Genomic DNA, 22194 nt, shown 5'->3' with positions numbered 1-22194 from the left:
AGTGTCTCCCATTATTCTATTTAGGAAGAGCAAATTTTCTCAAGATGGTAGCTATTCCCCGCCTGTTATACCCACTGCAATAACTCCTAGTTTTTTTTTTTTATAAAAACAGACATGCGCCAAATTAATGCATTATTTTGCAAGTTCATTTGGAAACGTAAACAGTCAAAATCAGATGAGGCAAAAATTTCCCTGATATTGTGGCCAATAATCATGCAGCCCTCTTAAGACATCTGCATCATTAGATTCATGAAAGTTCCATGGACAGATGTAGCCATGCTTATCTAGCCTGGCCACACGGGCACACGCACCATGCCCAGGTTTGCCGAGTTGTGTCTTAGTACGCCACCCATGTATACCTTTGGGTCCACATACTTAGATGCACGTCCTAGTCACATGCACACAGTGGCGGAACTAGCGAGCGGTGGGCCCAGGTGCGACAAAATGCTTTGGCCCCCCACACACACACACACACATCCCATCCAAGTCCACCCCCTCACCCCTGGAGAGGATCTGGTGAGGGGGACCTGCTCAGGGCCAGAGAAATGGATACCTAGCAACAGTGCCGTAACTAGACATTTTAGCAGTGTGTGCAAGAAACGGCATCTGAGCCCCACCCCTGCATGCAAAACAGGGGCAGTGCGCACCGTAGGTGCGCGCAAAAATACATAGTGGCGTGGCTTCGTGGGGAAGGGGTGTGGCCACAAAATAATACCAATTCATAAAACGGTGCACAGTAGTCTCCATTCTTCAAATTACGCCGCACAGTAGCACCACTACACCAGGTAGAGACCCTTTTACACCTTACAGTGGACAGATTCCTCTTTTTACACATAACGGCAAACAGCGTGCACTTTTTACACATTACGGCAGACATCGTGCCCCTTTTTACACATTACGGCAGGCAGATTTCATCCTTTTTACACATAGCGGCAGGCAGATCCCCCATTTTGACACATAGCGGCAGGCAGTCCCCCCTTTTTACACATTGCGGCAGGCAGATTCCCCCTTTTTACACATAGCAGCAGGCAGATTCCCCATTTTTACACATTACGTCAGGCAGTCCCCCCCTTTTTACACATTGCGGCAGGCAGATTCCCCATTTTTACACATTACGTCAGGCAGTCCCCACTTTTTACACATTGCGGCAGGCAGATTCCCCATTTTTACACATTGCGGCAGGCAGATTCCCCAGTTTTACACATTGCGGCAGGCAGATTCCCCATTTTTACACATTACGTCAGGCAGTCCCCCTTTTTTACACATTGCGGCAGGCAGATTCCCCATTTTTACACATTGCGGCAGGCAGATTCCCCAGTTTTACACATTGCGGCAGGCAGTCCCCCATTTTTACACATAGCGGCAGGTAGTCCTCCATTTTTACACATAGCGGCAGGCAGTCCCAAGAAAGAAAGAAAGAAAGAAAGAAAGAAAGAAAGAAAGAAAGAAAGAAAGAAAGAAAGAAAGAAAGAAGGAAGAATTATACTTACCCTCTCCGCTGGCTCAGGCTCCTCAGTGCAGCATCAGACGATTCCCGGGCAGTAGAGAATGAGGAGGAGGGAGGTGGAGGAGGGAGCCGCAGCAGCGCTTTGTTACTGGTGGAGGCGCTGCTGCTGCTGCCCCTCAGCTTCACTATAGGCTATTCTCGGAAGACAGCCTATAGTGAAGCAGAGGGGCAGCAGCAGCAGCGCCTCCACCAGTAACAAACCGCTGCTGCGGCTCCCTCCTTCACCTCCCTCCTCCTCCTTCCCCCGTCCGTGCCGCTGCTCCTATCCTCTCCGGGCAGCTGTGCGCTGTGGGCAGCGGTTGCCCACAGCGCACAGCGGCATGTAATGAGTCAGTTTGACTCATTACATGCTTGGGCCCCTGGACAGAGGCGGGCCCCAGTGCAACGCTCTGCTTGCACTGCCGGTAGTTCTGCCTCTGCATGCACACTTGCTACGCCTGGCTTGCCACAAATACGGCAAGCTGCTGGCTAGATGAGTGTGGTTACATCTGTATAGAAGTACATCTCTCTAGCAGGGTTTCCTGGATTTAATATGTTTTCTCTACAAACATGATCAAGATATACCAGATGCATAGTTACCTACTTTCTGGCAGCGCTCTCCAGGAGAGAGCTGCCAGGTCGGCTCAGTGGAGGGGCTGTCCAGGACAAATGACGAGAGGAGGGGGGGGGGGGGGTCGGAGGCGGAATGGGGCGTGGTGGAGGCAGGTCGGAGGCGGTATGAGGGCGGGGTTACACCGACAACGCGTTTAAGCCATGCCCCCCCGCTCTGTAATGCCGCTATAACCGGCATTTTACAGCAGGGGGCGTGACTACGATGACGCGATTCTTGTTGAATCGCGTCATCGAGTGTCCGGACCTCCCACTATACTCTCAAAGTGGGCGGCCGGGCAGGAGGGAATTGAAAAGTCGGGAGACTTGTCTGCTCTTCCGGGGGGCCGGGAGGGTCACCTCATTTTCGGAAGCCTCCGGCCATTCCGGGAGAGTAGGCAAGTATGACCAGATGTCTTGAAACTGAAACCACTATAAAAGTTTGGCATATCCTGTGTCACAACGCTGGCTTGAATTCATATAATTCCCTACATTTACCCTTAATCCAAAATCCCCATTTTCTAGATAGCATGGCTGCTCATCCCTTCACTACATGGAGGCTTGCAGGGATTAATAATATTCAATCTTTAGTTTCTATAGACAATCAGCATCTTTTGACCTTTGCTGAAGTATCCTCACAATTTGCCATGATCAGACCTTATCCTTTAGCCTTTCTGCAAGCACATTTCTACATGACTCATGTGCTGGAACAGCCCATTGGACTGCCTTCTGACGCATCCAGTACCAAATTATAAAGCCATATCTGTCCATTATACATTTTTAAGGAATATTCTAGACCAATGATGGGAAACCTTTGGCACTCCAGCTGTTGTTGAACTACACATCCCAGAATGCCCTGCTACAGTTTTAGCATGGCCAAATAGCAAAATTGTTCCCCATTACTGTTCTAGACCATACTGAGATAACTGGAGGCATGTTAAAATGGTCAGTCCATTTTCCAAACTTATCTATACCTATTCTGGAAAAAGCCCTTTTGTTTTATTGGAAAACATTACCAGCTATTATGTACACGTAACTCTTCCTAAACATATATCACAATACTTACCTCTCTCCACTCAGACGTTTCCATATGGGCACCTCCAAAACCCACTTGTGCCCAAAATGCCATCAAGAAGAGGAAGACACATATCATTGCCTTTGGGCCTTTCCCGTTGTTCAATATCTCTGGCATCTTATCCCCCATTATGCGGAAGATAAAACTTGCAAATTTCATAACCTTTACTATAGAATGGGTGATATTAGGCATTTCTGATCCAAACCTGCGAAAGACCTTGGAGACTAAAAATGTATTGCTAGCCCTAGGCGCTGCAGACAAGAAAACAATACTACAGGGATGGATTGATAGTACACCCCCACCAAACCTTTATTTTTGAATAAACCACTTTTTGTTGGGGATGGATTGGGTGGAATTATTCTAAATAAGAGAAATAGGAGGAATGCATTTTTATGCTATGGGAATTATTCTTCATGCTAGGCTATTTAACCAAATCTTAAAGGGCAAAATGTGCTCTGCCCTTTTACTGGTGCCCTGCTTAAGCCTTAAACGGCCTGCCATTCCCACCGCTGTGTGGATAGATGCTGTGCGCATGTGCATGGCATCTGTTCACATTAAACGGAAGTGAACTTTTTAAGTCAGCATCCCGAACATAGGTAAACCACAAAGGGTTAGAATTAGGCACTAAGGGGAGGGTTAGGATTAGTCTGAAGGGCGGGAGGGTTAGGGGGAGGTTAAGGGTTACATGACTTCCCAAAATGTGTTTGGATTATGACACTCAGGATGCCGCTGCCAGTATTTTGACTGTGGGCATCCTGACTGGCGGGATCCTGTACCCAACTTTTTAAAAATACGGTAAGCAAGTCACAGGCCCAGTGGACATGATCAGCAAGTTGCAGCAGCTGCATTGGCCTAGACCCAGAAAATACTCTTCATGAGAAGTGAGGCGTTACAGTGCGGTAAATCGTTCACTAAGGTCTCACAGCAGTTAAGCTGCCAAGCTCATTCGAATCACTGATGTGATTATTAACTGTCTAGTATGTGCAGGCTACTTTTGTGTGGTTTTACAGTACATATTATATGCAATGTGTAAAAAGTCAACACTCAGTTTCCACTCAGAATATTGACACCTGAGTTTCAAAATGGTTTTAATGTCATCATGGACTGCATGTCAACATATCAAATGTGACATTATTGGGCAGCTGTACTAAGCCTTGGAGAGGGATAAAGTGGAGAGAGAGAGAGAAACTAGCAACCAATCAGCTCCAGTAATTTTCTGAACACAGCCTGTAACATAGCAGTTGACTGGCTAGTACTTTATTTCTGTCCACTTTATCACTCTCTGAGGCTTAGTACATCTTGCTCTATGTCTTCAAATCGATAATGCTTTTTTAAATTAAATTGTCAACTAACCCTTGCCCTAAACATTACGCTAACCACAGCCTAACCCTAATTACACTGACCCTAACCCTAACCCTAATTTGTCTGACTATAGTAACAATCTATCAGTGTTGACATTGTGAATGTCAACATATTGAATGTCAACATTCTGTCCATGTCACAATTCTGAATGTGAGCATGCTGAATGCTGTATACCATGATAAAGGTACCTTTGTAACCATTTCTATTGTGTTCTGTGTGACACCCGAAACTCAAGAAGGATAGGAGGTATCATGCAGGAGCTATAATAGCTGCCTTTATCAAGATGGCGAATCTCAGTTGGTGAGAACGATGCACACATAATCCCGTTTATTTCACAATAACTAGTATAGTTGCTCAGTGGTACGGGTTCCTGATTAGGGATTATGCTACAACATTGAATGCTAAAAAAAATAGGATTTTGATACCTACCAATAAATCCTTTTCTCTTAGTCCGTAGAGGATGCTGGGGATGCTTCAAGAACCATGGGGTATAGACGGGATCCGCAGGAGACATGGGCACTTTAAGACTTTAAAAGGGGTGTGAACTGGCTCCTCCCTCTATGCCCCTCCTCCAGACTCCAGTTATAGAAAGACGGACATTTCGAGGAAAGAATTTATTGTTAAATCACTGTGAGCATTTTACCAGCTCACACCTCCAGTATGCCGCAGAACGTGGCATTCAATAGAATACCAGCCGACGGCATGAAGAATATGCAGCAATACGCTGACATAAAAGGTAACACAACCTATGTGTGTAAACACAACCAGTAACAGCATAATGCATGCTATGGCCTGAATATCGTCAGCAACAGGCTGACTTAAACACAACACACCATGTGTGTAAACATACCCAATGACTGCAGATACAGTACGCACTGGGACGGGCGCCCAGCATCCTCTACGGACTAAAAAGGATTTACCGGTAGGTATCAAAATCCTATTTTCTCATACGTCCTAGAGGATGCTGGAGATGCTTCAAGAACCATGGGGTTTATACCAAAGCTCTAGAAAGGGCGGGAGAGTGCGGATGACTCTGCATCACCGATTGACCAAACAAGAGGTCCTCCTCAGCCAGAGTATCAAACTTGTAAACTTCGCGAAGGTGTTTGATCCCGACCAAATAGCAGCTCGGAAAGCTATAATGCCGAGACCCCTCGGCAGCCGCCCAGGATGATCCCACCTTTCTGGTAGAATGGGCCTTCACCGATTTCGGTAACAGCAATCCCGCCGTAGAAGGAGCCTGCTGAATCGTATTACAGACCCAGCGTGCAATAGTCTGCTTGGAAACAGGAGCCCCAATCTCGTTGGGAGCCCACAGGACAACAGAGCCTCTGTTTTCCTAACCTGAGCCGTTCTGGCGACATAGATTGTCAAAGCTCTGACCACATCGAGAGACTTCGATTCCACCAAGGCGTCAGTAACCACTGGCACCACAATAGGCTGGTTTACGTGAAACAATGAAACCACTTTTGGCAGAAATTGCTGACGAGTTCACAATTCTGCACTACCTGCATGGAACATTAATTATGGGCTTTTGTGAGACAAAGCTGCCAATTCAGACACCCGCCTTGCGGATGCCAAGGCCAACAGCATGACCACTTTCCAAGTAAGGAATTTCAACTCAACCTTACGCAAAGGTTCAATCCAATGAGATTGAAGGAATTGTAACACCACGTAAAATCCCACGGTGCCACAGGGGGCACAAAGGGAGGTTGGATGTGCAGCACGCCCTTCACGAAGGTCAGAACTTCTGGAAGGGAGGCCAATTCTTTCTGAAAGAAAATAGATAAGGCCGAAATTTGTACACTAATGGAGCCTAACTTTAGGCCCGCATCCACACCTGCTTGCAAAAAATGGCTCAACCGCCCCAACTGAAATTTTTTCGTTGGAGCCTTCCTGGATTCACACCAAGACACATATTTTCTCCAAATACAGTGGTAAAGCATCGCTGTTACTTTTTTTTCAAGCCTGAAGCAGTGTGGGAATGACCCTTTCGGGATAGGATATGGTGTTTAATCGTCATGCCATCAAACGCAGCCGCGGTAAGTCTTGACACACGCACGGTCCTTGCTGTAACAGGTCCTCTCGTAGGAGGAAAAGACCAGGGATCTTCGATGAGTAATTCCTGAAGACCTGGATAGCAAGCCCTCCTTGGCCCGTCTGGAACAATGAGGATCTCCTGAACCTTTGTTCTTCTTATGATCTTTATCCCTTCGGAAAGAGTGGAAATGGAGGGAACACATAGACCGACTGAAACACCCACAGTGTCACCAGGGCGTCCACCGCTATTGCTTGAGGGTACCTTGACCCTTTTGTTGAGGCGAGACGCCATCATGTCTATTTAAAGAAATTCCCCAAAGACTTGTCACTTTTGTGAAAACCACTTGATGAAGACCACACTCCTGGATGGAGATCGTGTCTGTTGAGGAAGTCTGTTTCCCAGTTGTCTACACCCGGAATGAAGACCGCTAGTAGAGCGTTTACATGTCTTTCCACTCAGCGGAAAATTCTTGTGGCTTCTGCCATTGCCGCTTTATTCTTCGTTCCGCCCTAGCAGTTTACTTACTCATTGCAGACAAGCTACCCGGCTTGACCTTTTTCCCTGGAAATTCTTCCCCTGGAAAGACTGCTCCCCAGCCTTGGAGACTTGTATCCATGGATACCAGGATCTAATCTTGAATACCGAACCTTCATCTTCCTAGGAGGTGAGAACTGTGCAGCCAATACAGGAGAGATATTCTGGTCCTGGAAAATAGGATTATTTTCCGGTGCATGTGCAGGTGAGACCCGGACCACATGTCCAACTGGTCCTGCTAAAACCACTCTGGCATTTAACCTGCACACCAAATGGCCTCGTAGGCCACAACCATCTTCTTCATCAACGGAACGTATTGATGGATTTGCACTGTTGCAAATTTGATCTGACTCTGGATCCTCAGATCTCTTTCCACTGGAAAAACCAAACTCTCAACAGTTCTGTATCCAACCTTATACCCAACTCTGACATCTGTGTTGTTGGGATCAACAGTGATTCTGGCAAGTTCAGGAGCCAACCACTGTGTGAAAGAACTGTCAGAGAGAAAACAACGATTTGTACCACTTGTTTCTTGACCTCGCCATAGTCAGGAGAGCGTCCCAGTACAGGATAATAATGGCTTTTACTATTGAAGGAAAACCATCATACTACTATCACTCCGGTGAAATGGCAATGACAATCATGAATAGCAAACCCAGGTAAGCCTAAGGCGGAAGGAACCGCACTTAAACCCTCTTTCTCCTTTTACAGATTGGAGATACCTGCCCTGAGAGATTCCATCTTGTAGTTCAACTTTCTAAGTAAAAATTTTTGGGATTGTTCTGACCGAGCTGTCCAGGCTCAGAAGCACGAAAAAGTTTGAATAAAAGCTTGAAAAATAAAATTAAAAAAAATCAGGGAGGGGAATCATCTGGAAACTCCAGTATGTCCCCCTTGGGACTCTATTCTTAACTCACCGGTCCATGTCCATTCCAGGACTGACTGAAGAGTATTAGACGTGTTCCCACCGGTGTGGGCTCCCGCAAGATAGACCCAGCGACATGCGGTGGATGTGGTAGAAACAGAGGACGATTTCTGCTTCTGCGAACTTGAAATGGCTGCTGACCTCTTACCTTTTCACCTTCCTCTACCTGCAAAGAAGGGGAAAAATGGTATCCATCCGGTCAAAATGACTGCATCCTACAAAAATTCGTCTCCAACCATTGTGAAGGAACATAGCTCAAGAAGGTAGACTTACCAGTGGTATCTGCCGAGATCAACTTAACAAAGCCATCCCCAAACCAGGTTTCACCTTCATAGGGAAGATACTCCAGTACTTCTCGGAGTCAGCCTCAGCATTCCATCCGTGAATCCACAACGCCCTCCTAGCCGAGACCGCAATGGAATTGGCCCGCGAACCCAAGAGTCCCATACCTCTTATAGTCGCACGGCAGTATGCTGCAATGTTCCAGATATGACCCAACTTAAGGAGTATCCCATCTCTCCCCAGGGTAATTATATCGGATGACAAGGTAACCGACCATTTCTGAATACAAGCACTCCCCCATGCGCATGTAATGCAAATATAATCAAAGCATATAATTAAAATATAACTTAGCTTCCTGTATACGATCCCTTGTGACAGGGCCCCTTTCTGTCAGGGAAACACAGCAGACGTTTACCAGCTCTATTTACACCATACTCATTATATAGTGTGCTTTATTTCTCACATATATTGCACTAAACAACTGTGCCCCCCCCTTCCCCCGTTTTTCACTGTGATCTGTTCAGCAGTGCTTTATTGGCAGGGCCAGTGTTTTTGAGGAGAAAATGGTGCAGGATCGAGCTGTGGGGGCTAAACCACGCCCCCTTAATGGCGCGCTTCAGCCCCACTATTTTCTATATATTTATACTGGCGGGGTCTGTATTAAGTGCCCAGACACTTAATAACTCTCTTGCCAGTCTCCATCTGAGGTATACATGCTGCCCAGGGCACCCCCCCCCTGCGCCCTTGTAGTGCCGCTTGTGTGTGTGAGCAATGGTGCGCTGCGCGGTATCTCAGATCCACAAAGTCTTCTGCCATCACTGAAGTCTTCTGTTCTTCATTTACTCTCCCGGCTTCTTTCTTCTGGCTCTGCAAGGGGGGGTGACGGCGCGGCTCCGGGAACGAGCAGCTATGCGTACCAAGTGATCAGACCCTCTAGAGCTAATGGTGTCCAGTAGCCTAAGAAGCAGATCCTTTGAACTCACAGAAGTCTGCTTCTCTCCCCTCAGTCCCACGATGCAGGGAGACTGTTGCTGGCAGTGCTCCCTAAAAATAATAAACCTAACAAAGTCTTTTCCAAGAAACTCAGTAGAGCTCCTCAGTGTGTGACCAGTCTCTCTGGGCACAGAATCTAACTGGAGTCTGGAGGAGGGGCATAGAGGGAGGAGCCAGTTCACACCCCTTTTAAAGTCTTAAAGTGCCCATGTCTCCTGTGGATCCCGTCTATACCCCATGGTTCTTGAAGCATCCCCAGCATCCTCTAGGACGTATGAGAAATGCCCATAACAATGTTGGGAACAATAATAGAAGTGTAAAAACAGACAATATATATTTATTATATAGTTATGTACTAGCTGTTCTACCCGTTCTTTGCACAGGTGTGGGAATGTGTCCTGTTTTACAGGACACATTCCAGCTGCAGCAGCCAGAGCGCCTGTGTCCCCTGCGGGACAATGTCTCTGACAGCGCGGGGACAGCTTGTCTGTCCCCAGCGCCTGTCAGTGTGTGGCGGCGGCGGGTGTCCGGTGCAGGGATTACCTTTTTCCCTGCACCGGACCAGATACTGCGGGGGCATTTAAATCTTGGCGCCCTCCGGAAGCCAATCGCGGCTCCCGGAGCGGCAGCCAATCGGAGAGTGACGCGGCGAGCCAATCGGCGCTCGCCGCGTCATAGGCCCCGCCCCCGGCGTCTGACGTCAGACGCCGGGCGGGAGCCGTTCGAAAAGGAGGCCGCGCCGAAGAGCGGCGAAGAGGAGGAGCCCGCGCGCAGGAGCGCGAGGAAGAGGATCGCGTGGCAGAAGGAAGAAGACGGGCGGGAGCAGCGCGGACGGAGGACGGCGCGCCGGAGCGCAGAAGATCCAGACGCCGCAAGGAGGAGCCGGAGGAGGTCATCGGTCGGGATCGGAAGAGAAGATGTCCAGCGGCGGCTGGACGCGGAGGAGAGACGCCGGCGCCGCTGGCCAGGACGGGTCAGCGGCAGAAGACGGTGCCGGAGGCCCCCGGGTTAGGTAAGGCCTCAGTGAGGCATCCTGCCCCCCTCCCCTTTTCCTCCCTCGACCACCAGGGACGGGCATTAGGCCCGAGGGCACAAGTCAGGCACTAGGCCTGTGGCGCAGTTAGGAGATTGGGGATCATTTGTCTGATTAGGTGGTTTGGGCATTAGGCCCAAGCCACCCCACCCCTGCAGCACCAGTTAGGCGGGCACTAGGCCCGGGGGACAAATCAGGCAATAGGCCTGTGGGCGATAGAGGGCATTAGGCCCTAGCGTATTTTGGCCAGTAGGTACAGATAAGGTGACCCTGGGCACAAGGCCCAGGTCACCCAACGGGCAGCAAGTTAGGCGGGCGCTAGGCCCGTGGGCGAAGTCAGGCCTCCGGCCTGTGTGCAGTTAGGGGGCGCTAGGCCCATCGAAGCAGTGTTTTCCCCGAGGTGAGTAAAGGTGGCACTGGGCGTTAGGCTCAGGCCACCCTGAGAGTACGGTAGGTGGGTGAGCTGTGCGGTCCCCACTACTGGGTGTTCTGAGTCGGGTAGATAAAGGGACAGCACCGTTTTATGTGGTAACTCCGATAGTGTGATATATGTTGTTACCGTGCAGGGCAAAGTGTATGTGTCGTGTAAGTTGTGCATAGTTGTGTCGCACCACCCACACGAGCTAGTTTGAGGGCTCTGTTTATGTAGCTAGTGTAGCGGACGCACACTAGGGTAGTTCTTGGCCCTGTACGGCTGTTTCTCTTTGCCTCCTTACAGGGACCTGTAAGTGGAGAAGATCGGAGTGCAAGACTTGTGACGGTGAGTAGCATCCGTGTACGTCTGTCCCTTGTTTGTCCCCGAGCGCCGGAGTTAGGATTGCTCACGGACGTGAGAATCCCTTTCATCACACTACGTGCGAAAGCGCGAGTGTGTGAAAGCTGGGCAGCTGAGGCTTTGTGCCGGTGATGACCATTCACCCAGCCGGTGAAGGTCGCAGCCACCCCTGGGGTATCCCCTGTTCCACCGGAAGCAGGGTCGATACCCCCTTTAATGTAGACCATTCTCTCCTCAGCTCGGTCGTCGGTCAGCTCCGAGAGGGAATCGCCGTGTCCGGATCCGAGTGAAGATTTCCAGGTCCGTTGAGGGTTCCGGTACCTGAAGGTGAGAGCGAGCGGCGCCTGGTGAGTACCGAGTCTACACCTGCACGGCAGCAGGCACCACCACACGCACCGCAGTCCAACCGCACCTCTCACACAGGAGTTTCTGATTTTCACAGTTGTACATAGAAATGTGTGTTGAAAATTTGGTAAATTTATCGAGATGGAAATTTTAGACGTCTTAATGTAAGTAAATATTAATCCATGGTTCTTGGTGTTACCTAGGGAGCACCCATAGCAGATACGGTAAAAAAAGAGACAGGACCATTTTTTTTCTTTTATGAAATTCTACACACTGGAGGTACAATCCAAATTTTGATCCGATTGTCCATTTTGGCGTTATCTTTCACACAATGCAAGCCACGCATCGGTAATTACGTCATTATGTGAACCCCCTTTTCATCCCCTTAGGGGAGGTTTATTAAAATTCTAATTATGTAGTTTCCTACTTAACATCTGGAGAATACCTATGTTAAATTTCAGCCTCCTAACATATCGGGAAGTAAGAGAATTAGTGATGAGTGAGTGAGTGAGTGAGTGAGTGAGGGCTTTCGCATATACATATATACATACATACATTATTATTTATTTATTATTAACAGTTTCTTATATAGCGCAGCATATTCCGTTGCGCTTTACAATTAGAACAACAGTAATAGAACAAAACTGGGTAACAAACAGACAGACATAGAGGTAGGAAGGCCCTGCTCGCAAGCTTACAATCTATATATATATATGTGTGTGTGTGAAAGCCATCACTCACTGACTGACTCATCACTAATTCTCTTACTTCCCTATATATATATATATATATATATATATATATACCACTGTGCAACCCGGCACTCAAAGGGACAGCGACACCTTAGAATAGCTGGCTGGGGTGCCCTCCTTGAGACGGTGAATCCCAATGTAGCCAAAAGAAAGAGGCGGCACTCCCAGCGTTTTTCAATAGTGCAAATACTTTATGGTCATAAACGACGTTTCGGGGGGTCTCACCCCGTCATCAGGATAACAGTGCAATGTACATGAACAAATATTTATACTTACATGCTGTCCGTGACACACCTGACGCCGGCTGCAGCCCACGGACGCCCGCACCGACTTCCGGATCCAGGGCCCTGACGTCACCGGAACCCGCGAGGTCACGTGGGTCCACACCAGGCAGTCTGGGGGAAACGAACAGCAGGTGTTTATATGTCACCATGGTAACCAAATGCAAAACAGTGAAACAATACATAAGATGTGAGGAAACAAGCCCCACAATGAGACAGTGAAAACAAACTACAATCAAATAAAATAAAGTTACAGACAACATGATGAAGCACAAACTGTGGGCTATAAAGACAATAAATCTTAAGGCTAAATGAAAATACAAATAAATATACATATATATAAATCCGAAACCTGCAACAGCAAAGGAGTACATGAATAGGATGTAACGCGACTTTGAATAAAATGATCTCATGTGCATAAGAAAAACAACTGCAGAATAAAAACTTCACTTAGTTAAGAGACATTGGGCATTGCTTTAAATAAAATGATCTCATGTACATAAGAAAAATGAATCACAGCTGCAGAATAACAACTTCACTTAGTTAAGAGACATTGGGCATTGCTCAAATGATAAACATCGTTTAAATAAATGCCGACAAACTTAGCGATTCATTCAGTCCTTTAGGGTTCACGGTATCAAGGGTATAAATCCACCAAGCCTCTAATTGTACTAGCTTCTTACCCCTGTCACCTCCTCGCAGAGACTTGGGCACCTGCGCAATCATTCTGTATCTTAATGTCGCCAGACTATGTCTGGCCTGCGCAAAGTGTCTGGCCACTGCTTGATCGCTGGTGCCAGACACCAATGCTGCCCTAATGGCAGTCCTGTGTTGGGCAATCCTTTCTTTAAATTGCCTTTCTGTCTTGCCCACGTAGTGCAATCCACACGGGCAAGACAGAAGATACACCACAAATTTCGAGGTGCAGGATAAGGCTGGCTTAATGAAGAATACCTTCCCAGAGAATGGGTGATTAAACTTATCACCTACAATTAGTGCACTACATGTGGTGCACCCTGTGCATCTAAAACAGCCTCCTTTCCTAGATAAAAAATGCTGCTGTTTAGGTGGCCCCATTCCCGTTATATCTGTGCGGACCACAATGAGGGCTCTATCATTGGATCGCTCCACATTATTGAAACAAAAAGAACCAAGTACAGTAGCCACACCATCAGTCCCCTGGGTTAATCGGTATACTAGCAAAAGTAAACACACTTGTAAAAGGGCCAAACAGCTTTGGCCCATTATTAACTCAGAGCCAGAATTACCATCACTGCATAACTCGCGGCTCCTACCTAGTTTTACTAGAGGTCCTAATATCAAAGATCGTGTGGTCCGCACAGATATAACGGGAATGGGGCCACCTAAACAGCAGCAATTTTTATCTAGGAAAGGAGGCTGTTTTAGATGCACAGGGTGCACCACATGTAGTGCACTAATTGTAGGTGATAAGTTTAATCACCCATTCTCTGGGAAGGTATTCTTCATTAAGCCAGCCTTATCCTGCACCTCGAAATTTGTGGTGTATCTTCTGTCTTGCCCGTGTGGATTGCACTACATGGGCAAGACAGAAAGGCAATTTAAAGAAAGGATTGCCCAACACAGGACTGCCATTAGGGCAGCATTGGTGTCTGGCTCCAGCGATCAAGCAGTGGCCAGACACTTTGCGCAGGCCAGACATAGTCTGGCGACATTAAGATACAGAATGATTGCGCAGGTGCCCAAGTCTCTGCGAGGAGGTGACAGGGGTAAGAAGCTAGTACAATTAGAGGCTTGGTGGATTTATACCCTTGATACCGTGAACCCTAAAGGACTGAATGAATCGCTAAGTTTGTCGGCATTTATTTAAACGATGTTTATCATTTGAGCAATGCCCAATGTCTCTTAACTAAGTGAAGTTGTTATTCTGCAGCTGTGATTCATTTTTCTTATGTACATGAGATCATTTTATTTAAAGCAATGCCCAATGTCTCTTAACTAAGTGAAGTTTTTATTCTGCAGTTGTTTTTCTTATGCACATGAGATCATTTTATTCAAAGTCGCGTTACATCCTATTCATGTACTCCTTTGCTGTTGCAGGTTTCGGATTTATATATATGTATATTTATTTGTATTTTCATTTAGCCTTAAGATTTATTGTCTTTATAGCCCACAGTTTGTGCTTCATCATGTTGTCTGTAACTTTATTTTATTTGATTGTAGTTTGTTTTCACTGTCTCATTGTGGGGCTTGTTTCCTCACATCTTATGTATTGTTTCACTGTTTTGCATTTGGTTACCATGGTGACATATAAACACCTGCTGTTCGTTTCCCCCAGACTGCCTGGTGTGGACCCACGTGACCTCGCGGGTTCCGGTGACGTCAGGGCCCTGGATCCGGAAGTCGGTGCGGGCGTCCGTGGGCTGCAGCCGGCGTCAGGTGTGTCACGGACAGCATGTAAGTATAAATATTTGTTCATGTACATTGCACTGTTATCCTGATGACGGGGTGAAACCCCCCGAAACGTCGTTTATGACCATAAAGTATTTGCACTATTGAAAAACGCTGGGAGTGCCGCCTCTTTCTTTTGGCTATATATATATATATATATATATATACATCAACAAAGTAAAAGACCGGCACTCACTTAATAATCAGCATGGCGCCCGGTGCCCTCAGCAACGGCAAAGTTAGACACATGAGGAAAGGAGAAGCGGCACTCACGGCTGGATATAAATAAGTACAGAGACCACAGCAATTGCTGTGGTCTCTGTACTTATTTATATCCAGCCGTGAGTGCCGCTTCTCCTTTCCTCATGTGTCTATATATATATATATATATACTGCAAATGTTCTACATTTGGAATTCTATATAAATTATTATCTTGCTGTACATTACCTTGTGTTCTTCTTCTTTACCTGTAGTAGTGCCTATAAAAAGAGTATGGAATCACTGAATTAAAATATGTTTAATTTGATAGTTTTTCTGTGTCCCTAAAGGAAGAAGTGATTAGCACAGAGAATGTTTTGTTTCTAAACACCTGTTGAAAGTGTTTAGGACATATAAACCTGCAGATTTTTGCCAAGATTGAAATATTGTTACATTTAACTACTTGTCGTCTGGCATGGTTACATCAGATACCATACCAGGCTGGGCTTTCCCTGACAAGGGGGGTAATTCAGAGTTGATCATAGCAGCAAATTTGTTAGCAGTTAAACAAAACCATGGGGGTAATTCCAAGTTGATCGCAGCAGGAACTTTGGGGGTAATTCCAAGTTGATTGCAGCAGGAAATTTTTTAGCAGTTGGGCAAAACCATGGGCACTGCAGGGGAGGCAGATATAACATGTGCAGAGAGAGTTAGATTTGGGTGTGCTATGTTCAATCTGCAATCTAATTTGCAGTGTAAAAATAAAGCAGCCAGTATTTACCCTGCACAGAAACAAAATAACCCACCCAAATCTAACTCTTTCTGCACATGTTATATCTGCCTCCCCTGCAGTGCACATGGTTTTGCCCAACTGCTAACAAAATTCCTGCTGCGATCAACTTGGAATTACCCCCCATGTGCACTGCAGGTGTGGCTGATATAACATTTGCAGAGAGAGTTAGATTTGGGTGGGTACAGAGCCGGCCCTAACCAATATGATGCACTTGGCAAGATTTTGGCAGGTGCCCCCTAGCACCACCGCTAGTTCCGCCTCTGACCTTGCACCTCTTTCCCAGCACCATCATCCCTCACCCATAGCAGTCCTTATTTTGGTGTTTGTACCCCCTATATTTTAAATAAAAACAGTTTGCACATTTGGCGCACAGCCCAAAAAGGGGTGTGTTTTTGCTGGCAAGGGGCATGGCCACACAATAGTGACCCCAATTCCAATTATGCCACACAGTACTGCAACTTTATTCACATTTGATCATGCGATAGTGTCCATAATTCATATTACATCCCACAGTAGTATTACTTTACCTTATAAACGTTACTCCTCACAGTAGAGCCCGTTATTCACATTACATCACACTGATTGCTCCTTTTTCACATCACGCCACACCCTATTGCTCTTTATTTATATTAGACGACACAGTAGTGCCCTTTCTATATGCAACGCCACATAGTAGAGCACCTTATACACATAATGCCACACGTTAGTAATGCCTTTCTACACATAATTCCACATAGTAATGCCCCTTACACATTATTAATGTCCTTAAAAACATAATGCGCGTTACACATTATGACAACCTTTATTAATGCGCTTTTACACATAATGTCCCTTACACATATGCCGCACATTATTAATGCCCTTATAGACATAATGACACACATAGTGCCCCCTACACATTTGCTGCACATTATTAGTGCCCCTATACACATAATGACACACATACAGTAGAACCCTGTTACACATATGCCGCACATTATTAATGCCCTTGTACACATAATGACACATATAGTGCCCCTTACACATATGTTGCACATTATTAATGCATTTTTACATGACACACATAATGCTCCTTACACATATTCCGAACACTACTGCACAACCAACCCACTCACATGCACACAGCAATCACACTGCCACTAACACTGTGACCTCTGCCTCTGCTTGGATACAGATGTGTCCTCATAAATCTTGCCTCAATGCTAACATCGGGCACCTTTTTTTTAATGAAAATGCATCTTATTTGCATTGCTATGTGGCTAGGATGCACAAACAGCTTCTGCTGATTAAAATGATATGCAGCATGCCTATATACTGTGTGAGACTGTGGCTGTATCTGCATATGAAATGCGACATACAGAATATATGCATGCTGCATATCATTTTAATCAGCAGAAGCTGCTGATGCCCCTAGGCATATCAAATGCCCTAGGCAATTGCCTAGTTTGCCTATGCCTATGGCCGGCTATGGGTGGGTAAATTTCAGGGACGTGAGGAGAGCTAAATGGCTCAAGAGGCACTGTCTAACCCCAGAGCCAGATTTACATGCAATATATGAGCCAAAGGGTACATCTGGGCATTATACACAGGTGCAGCATTATAAACTCCTGGAAATCTGGTGAGTTTTGATTAGAGCTGTGTGGAAAGGATACACAGAAGTTGGGCTATATAAATTATTAGACTAATGTAAAGAATATATTTCAAACAAATGATCAGTATTTTTCATCTATTTTATTCAGTCAAAACTCTGGTTTAAACGTAAGTATAACAGGAAAGGCTCTGCCTCACCTGCCTCACCCCACCGCATGTCACTTGTTATTTTATTTCTGTGCATGGTAAATACTGGCAGCTTTATTTTTACACTGCAATTTATTCAGTTTGAACACACCCCACCCAAACACCCATATCTAACTCTCTCTGCACATGTTATATCTGCCTCCCCTGCAGTGCACATGGTTTTGCCCAACTGTTAACAAATTTGCTGCTGCAATCAACTCTGAATTAGGCCCTTGGTCAAATCTAATGCGACCAGTCAGAAATATGATTTCTTTTTACCCACTGTAAAATCTCTTATTTAAAGTCCAACTGGAGGTTGCCATTACCTTTGGGTTATGTGTAGTGAGCTGTGGAAGTGGGCACTAAATAGTTTGAGACTGGCCCCACCCCTCCTTATACAACCTCTCCCCAACCACTAGAACCTCATGCTGCTTTCACATCGCAAACCCTGCTTTTGAAACGGTTCTTTAAACGGTTCTTAAACCGGGTCTGAGCAGTTAAACCCCCTTCACATCGTATGTTGTAACTGGTATATTACAGTTTCATTACCGTTTTGGTACCTTTCACACTGAAACCGTTTCTCCCATAGAAAACAGTAGTTGTCATTTTAAATGGACTTTTCTGGCCCACACATTATTAATAATTAATTATTAATAATTTGGCTAGTCATACGATGGAGCCCAGCAGCTTCAAGCATCTTTACCATGTTTTTGTAGATTACTGCATCCTTCACTGTCCCAGTGATTTGTCTAGCAATTTCTTCATCCCCTCTGATCCTCAGCAGCTCCCTAACCTCCTCATCACTCCAATATGCCATTTTGTATTCTGTATAACAAAAATGCTTCATCACTCATGTGTTTCCTCCAGTTTATTTCCTGCTTCTGCCTGGTGACATAACGCATGGAGACAGCCTATCACCCTCTGTGGTTTGGAAATACCGTTTCAGAGCCTTTCACATTGCACAATGAAACGGGTCTGAACCGTGTAGGACCCTGCTTTTTAACCGTTTTTAAATACCAGTAATCTGTAACCAGTAAATTCAAAGTGGCCCTTTCACACCGCAGATAGAACCATTTCGGAAGGCTTAAAAAACGGCAATTTACTGGGTTATAGCTGCGGTGTGAAAGGGGTATCAGTCTGATTTTAACAAAGCCAGAGAAGAAACCCACGAAAAAACTGAGAAACCAGAAACCAACAGGTAAACCCAACAAGGGAGGGATCCCAGCAGTCCCCAGATGGACTTTAAGGTAGAAATTTTACACTGAGTGAAAATCATATTTCTTTTATCATCCATTTGGAGGATGCCATTACATCTGGGATCTATCAAAGCAAGCCAATTTAGGGGGGCATCAGAACCAGCTACTCAAAGAATATTTTGGCCAAAGCTGTCATCCTGTGCCTCAAATGTATGGAAGTTGTACAACTTTTAAAAGTGTGTACAGATGACTACGTAGTGGCTGCTCTGCACAGATGCTCTACACCATGCCGCACAACCCAGAGAAGCTCAAACCGTATGAGTCAAGTGGGCCCAAATGAAACCAGTACTGTCACATTCTAAGAAAAATATCCCTGCCGAATTGTGGCAGTTACCTATCTATGATGGACCCTTTGGAGGCTAGACAGCCTCTCTTTGGTGCATCAATCAGGACCAACAAGGAATCTGTATGTCTCTTAAATGCAGTATGTTCTAAGTAAATGCGTAACACATATACCACATCTAACAGTGCTTAAAGAAACAACTTAATTAGTTCCTGAAGCCTTGCAAAAGGCTGGAAGAATTATATCTTAATGATGTGAAAAGCAGATACCACTTTAGGGAGAAAGGAAGGTTTAGTGCATAACACTACCCTAGCCTCATTAAAAATGAGAAGTGGTGATTCACAAGAAAGAACCACTGACTCAAACTTTTCTGGCTGAGGCAAGGACCAAAGGAAAAATAACTTTTAAAGAGAGGTATCGCAACTCCTTCAATTCCAATGGCTCAAAAGGAGCCTTTTGAAGTGCCTCCAAAACGAAATTCAAGTCTCAGGTAGGAACAGGTGGGACATAAGGAGGCTGTATGAGAAGAATTCCCTGCAGGACAGTTTGAACTTCAGGAAATGGTGGCCAATTTCCTTTGAAAAAGAATGGATAGGCAGAAATCTATCCTTTAAGGTAAGATAAGAGTCCCCTAACCAGACCATCCTGGAGAAAAAATAAAAGATTGGACACTCTGACATTTTCAGGTTTGAACTTTCAGGAGATATATATTTATACCAGGAAATATATATCTTCCATACTTGATGATACATTCGGGAAATAACAGGCTTATGAGTCTGTATTATGGTTTTCACAATGAATTGTGAAACCACCTGGCTCTCAGGATCCTGGATTCAAGACTCATGCCTTGAAATCCACGCAAGGCATATCAGGGTTATGGCATGTATCCTGAAGTAATAGATCTGGATGCAGAGGCAGACAATACAGAACATCTGCATACATGTCCAGAAGGATTGCATACCAATGAATGCATGGCCAGGGGATGCCGGGACCGAGATCCGTACCTTGGAAGTTTCCTGTTGAGACAGGAAGCCATAAGATCTATTTCTGGAGACACCACCTCTCTGGACACCACTTCTGCAAACACTTCCTGGTGTAATTCCCATCCTCCTGGATGCACTCTGTGGCGACTTAAAAAAGTCCACCTCCCAGTTGTCCACAACTGGAATGTAGACTGCTGAACTTGCTGGAACCCAATTTGTGCCCAAATGAAGAATGTGAGAAATCTCCCTCATTGCTCACCAGCTGCATGTGCAACCCTGCATGTTTTTATAAGCAACTGCCGTTGCATTGTCTGATTGGATTCACACTGGTCGGCTCTCTAAATGGGATTGAGTCTGAACCAATACAAACCAAATAGCTCTCAATTCCATATTGATGGAAAGAGAAGCTTCCTGAATGAACCAAAGACCCTGTAGGGGATTGTCCAAGACCACTGCCCCCCAGCCTGTTAGGCTGGCATCTGCGGTGACAATGATCCACCACAGGAGAGACTGATGAGTCTGCAGAGATAATCTGAACATTTGCTTTATTAATCAATGGTCTGGCTTTACCCACCGATGAAGCAACCGGTTTTGTAGTGGACGGGCTTGAAATATTGTGAAAGGGACGGCTTCAAAGCAAGCCACCATTTTCCCCAGTAACTGCATAGTCCTGAAGACTGAGATATGAGTCAACTGTAACAAACTTATTATTCCTGAATCCCTGCCTGCTGCAGAAATACTGTGTGAAACTGGGGGCCTCAGAGAAGACCCAAAAATATAATTTTCTGAGAATAATTAAGATTTTATTTTGGGGAAATTGATGATCCAGCCGAATATCTGAAACATGATTTTGGTAATCTGAAGATGCTGTTGCAAAAGAAGATATTGAATGAGTCCTTAGTAACAAATCGTCTAGAGGCCAACACCTTGACCCCCTGCCTTCTGAGCAAAGAGATCATGTGTTCCATAACCCTTGTGAAAACTGACAGCAGTGGACAAACTGAATGAGATTTAGAATGGACCAAAACAATCCATCTGGTTTGTCTTCTAAGAAAAGTCTAGAGTCAAACCCCCACCCTTGCTCTAGTACTGGAACCAGAATGATTACTCCAGAATCAGACAGAGCAGAAATTGCCTGTATGAGAGTCATCTTCAAATAGGAGAGGAGTGGAAAAAACTTTCCAGGAACTAGACCCTCCTGGTCTAGCATGTAACCCCTGTTTACCACTCTAGGTAGCCAAAGATCCGGGCTGGATTGCCTCCAAGTTTCCCAAAACCTGAGTAAGCGGGCTCCCACCAGACATCAGATCCCAGTCCCATGACAGTCATGTAGATTGCACTGTTGCCTTGGCAGCAGGATGATGGGGCTGGGAACCCCATGTCCCCTGAAGGCAGCTCTACGGGAACCCCTAGGCACACCCAATGAGACCTAAGACCTTCCGCTGCCTTGAGATCAAAATGAACTAAACCTAGGAGGTTCTGCTTAGGTGTTGATACAGGTAGATAAGGACTTTTACCTTCCGTGACCTGGGAAATAATCTTTATTAATTCTGCCTCCTTCAAACGGTAATGCTTCTAAAGAACGTTTGGACTCCATGTCTGCCTTCCATGTTTCAAACAAAGGGAACGTCTGGAGGAAATGGCCAAAGCAGAAATATGAGACTGTATAGTGTCTGTTAAAACATCAGCTATAGAGGTCAGAACCTCTGAAATATGGTCAGCCATAGAATTTGTTTCAGACAAATCTTCTGATGGAAACCAGAAGTCATCTGGGCCACCCAGGAATTGATAGCTTTTGTTACCCAGGTGCTGGCCAACACAGGTCACAGCGAGACTCCTGACAAAGTGAAAACAGACTTAAGTATAGCCTCACTATTTCTATCCATAGGATATTTAGGTGTTACAGACTGTGCTGGGTGAATAACCATTTTCCTCACCAATCAGGCAATAGAAGCATCCACCTTAGATACAATTTCCCAAA

The 22194-nt window shown here is 45.7% G+C and overlaps 1 protein-coding gene across 1 annotated transcript in view; it reads right to left on the bottom strand.

Moving 5' to 3' along the window:
- Window positions 1–22194, bottom strand: part of LOC135046821 (phospholipid-transporting ATPase IK-like) — a 1701102-nt gene that overhangs the window by 812631 nt on the left and 866277 nt on the right. Inside the window, exon 14 of the mRNA XM_063955407.1 lies at window positions 15372–15403. Coding sequence (XP_063811477.1) covers window positions 15372–15403 — 32 coding nt within the window. The remainder of the gene's footprint in view (window positions 1–15371; window positions 15404–22194) is intronic.

The sequence above is a fragment of the Pseudophryne corroboree genome, chromosome 1, assembly GCF_028390025.1.
Source record: "Pseudophryne corroboree isolate aPseCor3 chromosome 1, aPseCor3.hap2, whole genome shotgun sequence".
In the NCBI taxonomy this organism is placed as follows: Eukaryota; Metazoa; Chordata; class Amphibia; order Anura; family Myobatrachidae; genus Pseudophryne; species Pseudophryne corroboree.
Note: the sequence above shows the minus strand (reverse complement) of the source record. Positions and strands in the feature narration are given on the sequence as shown.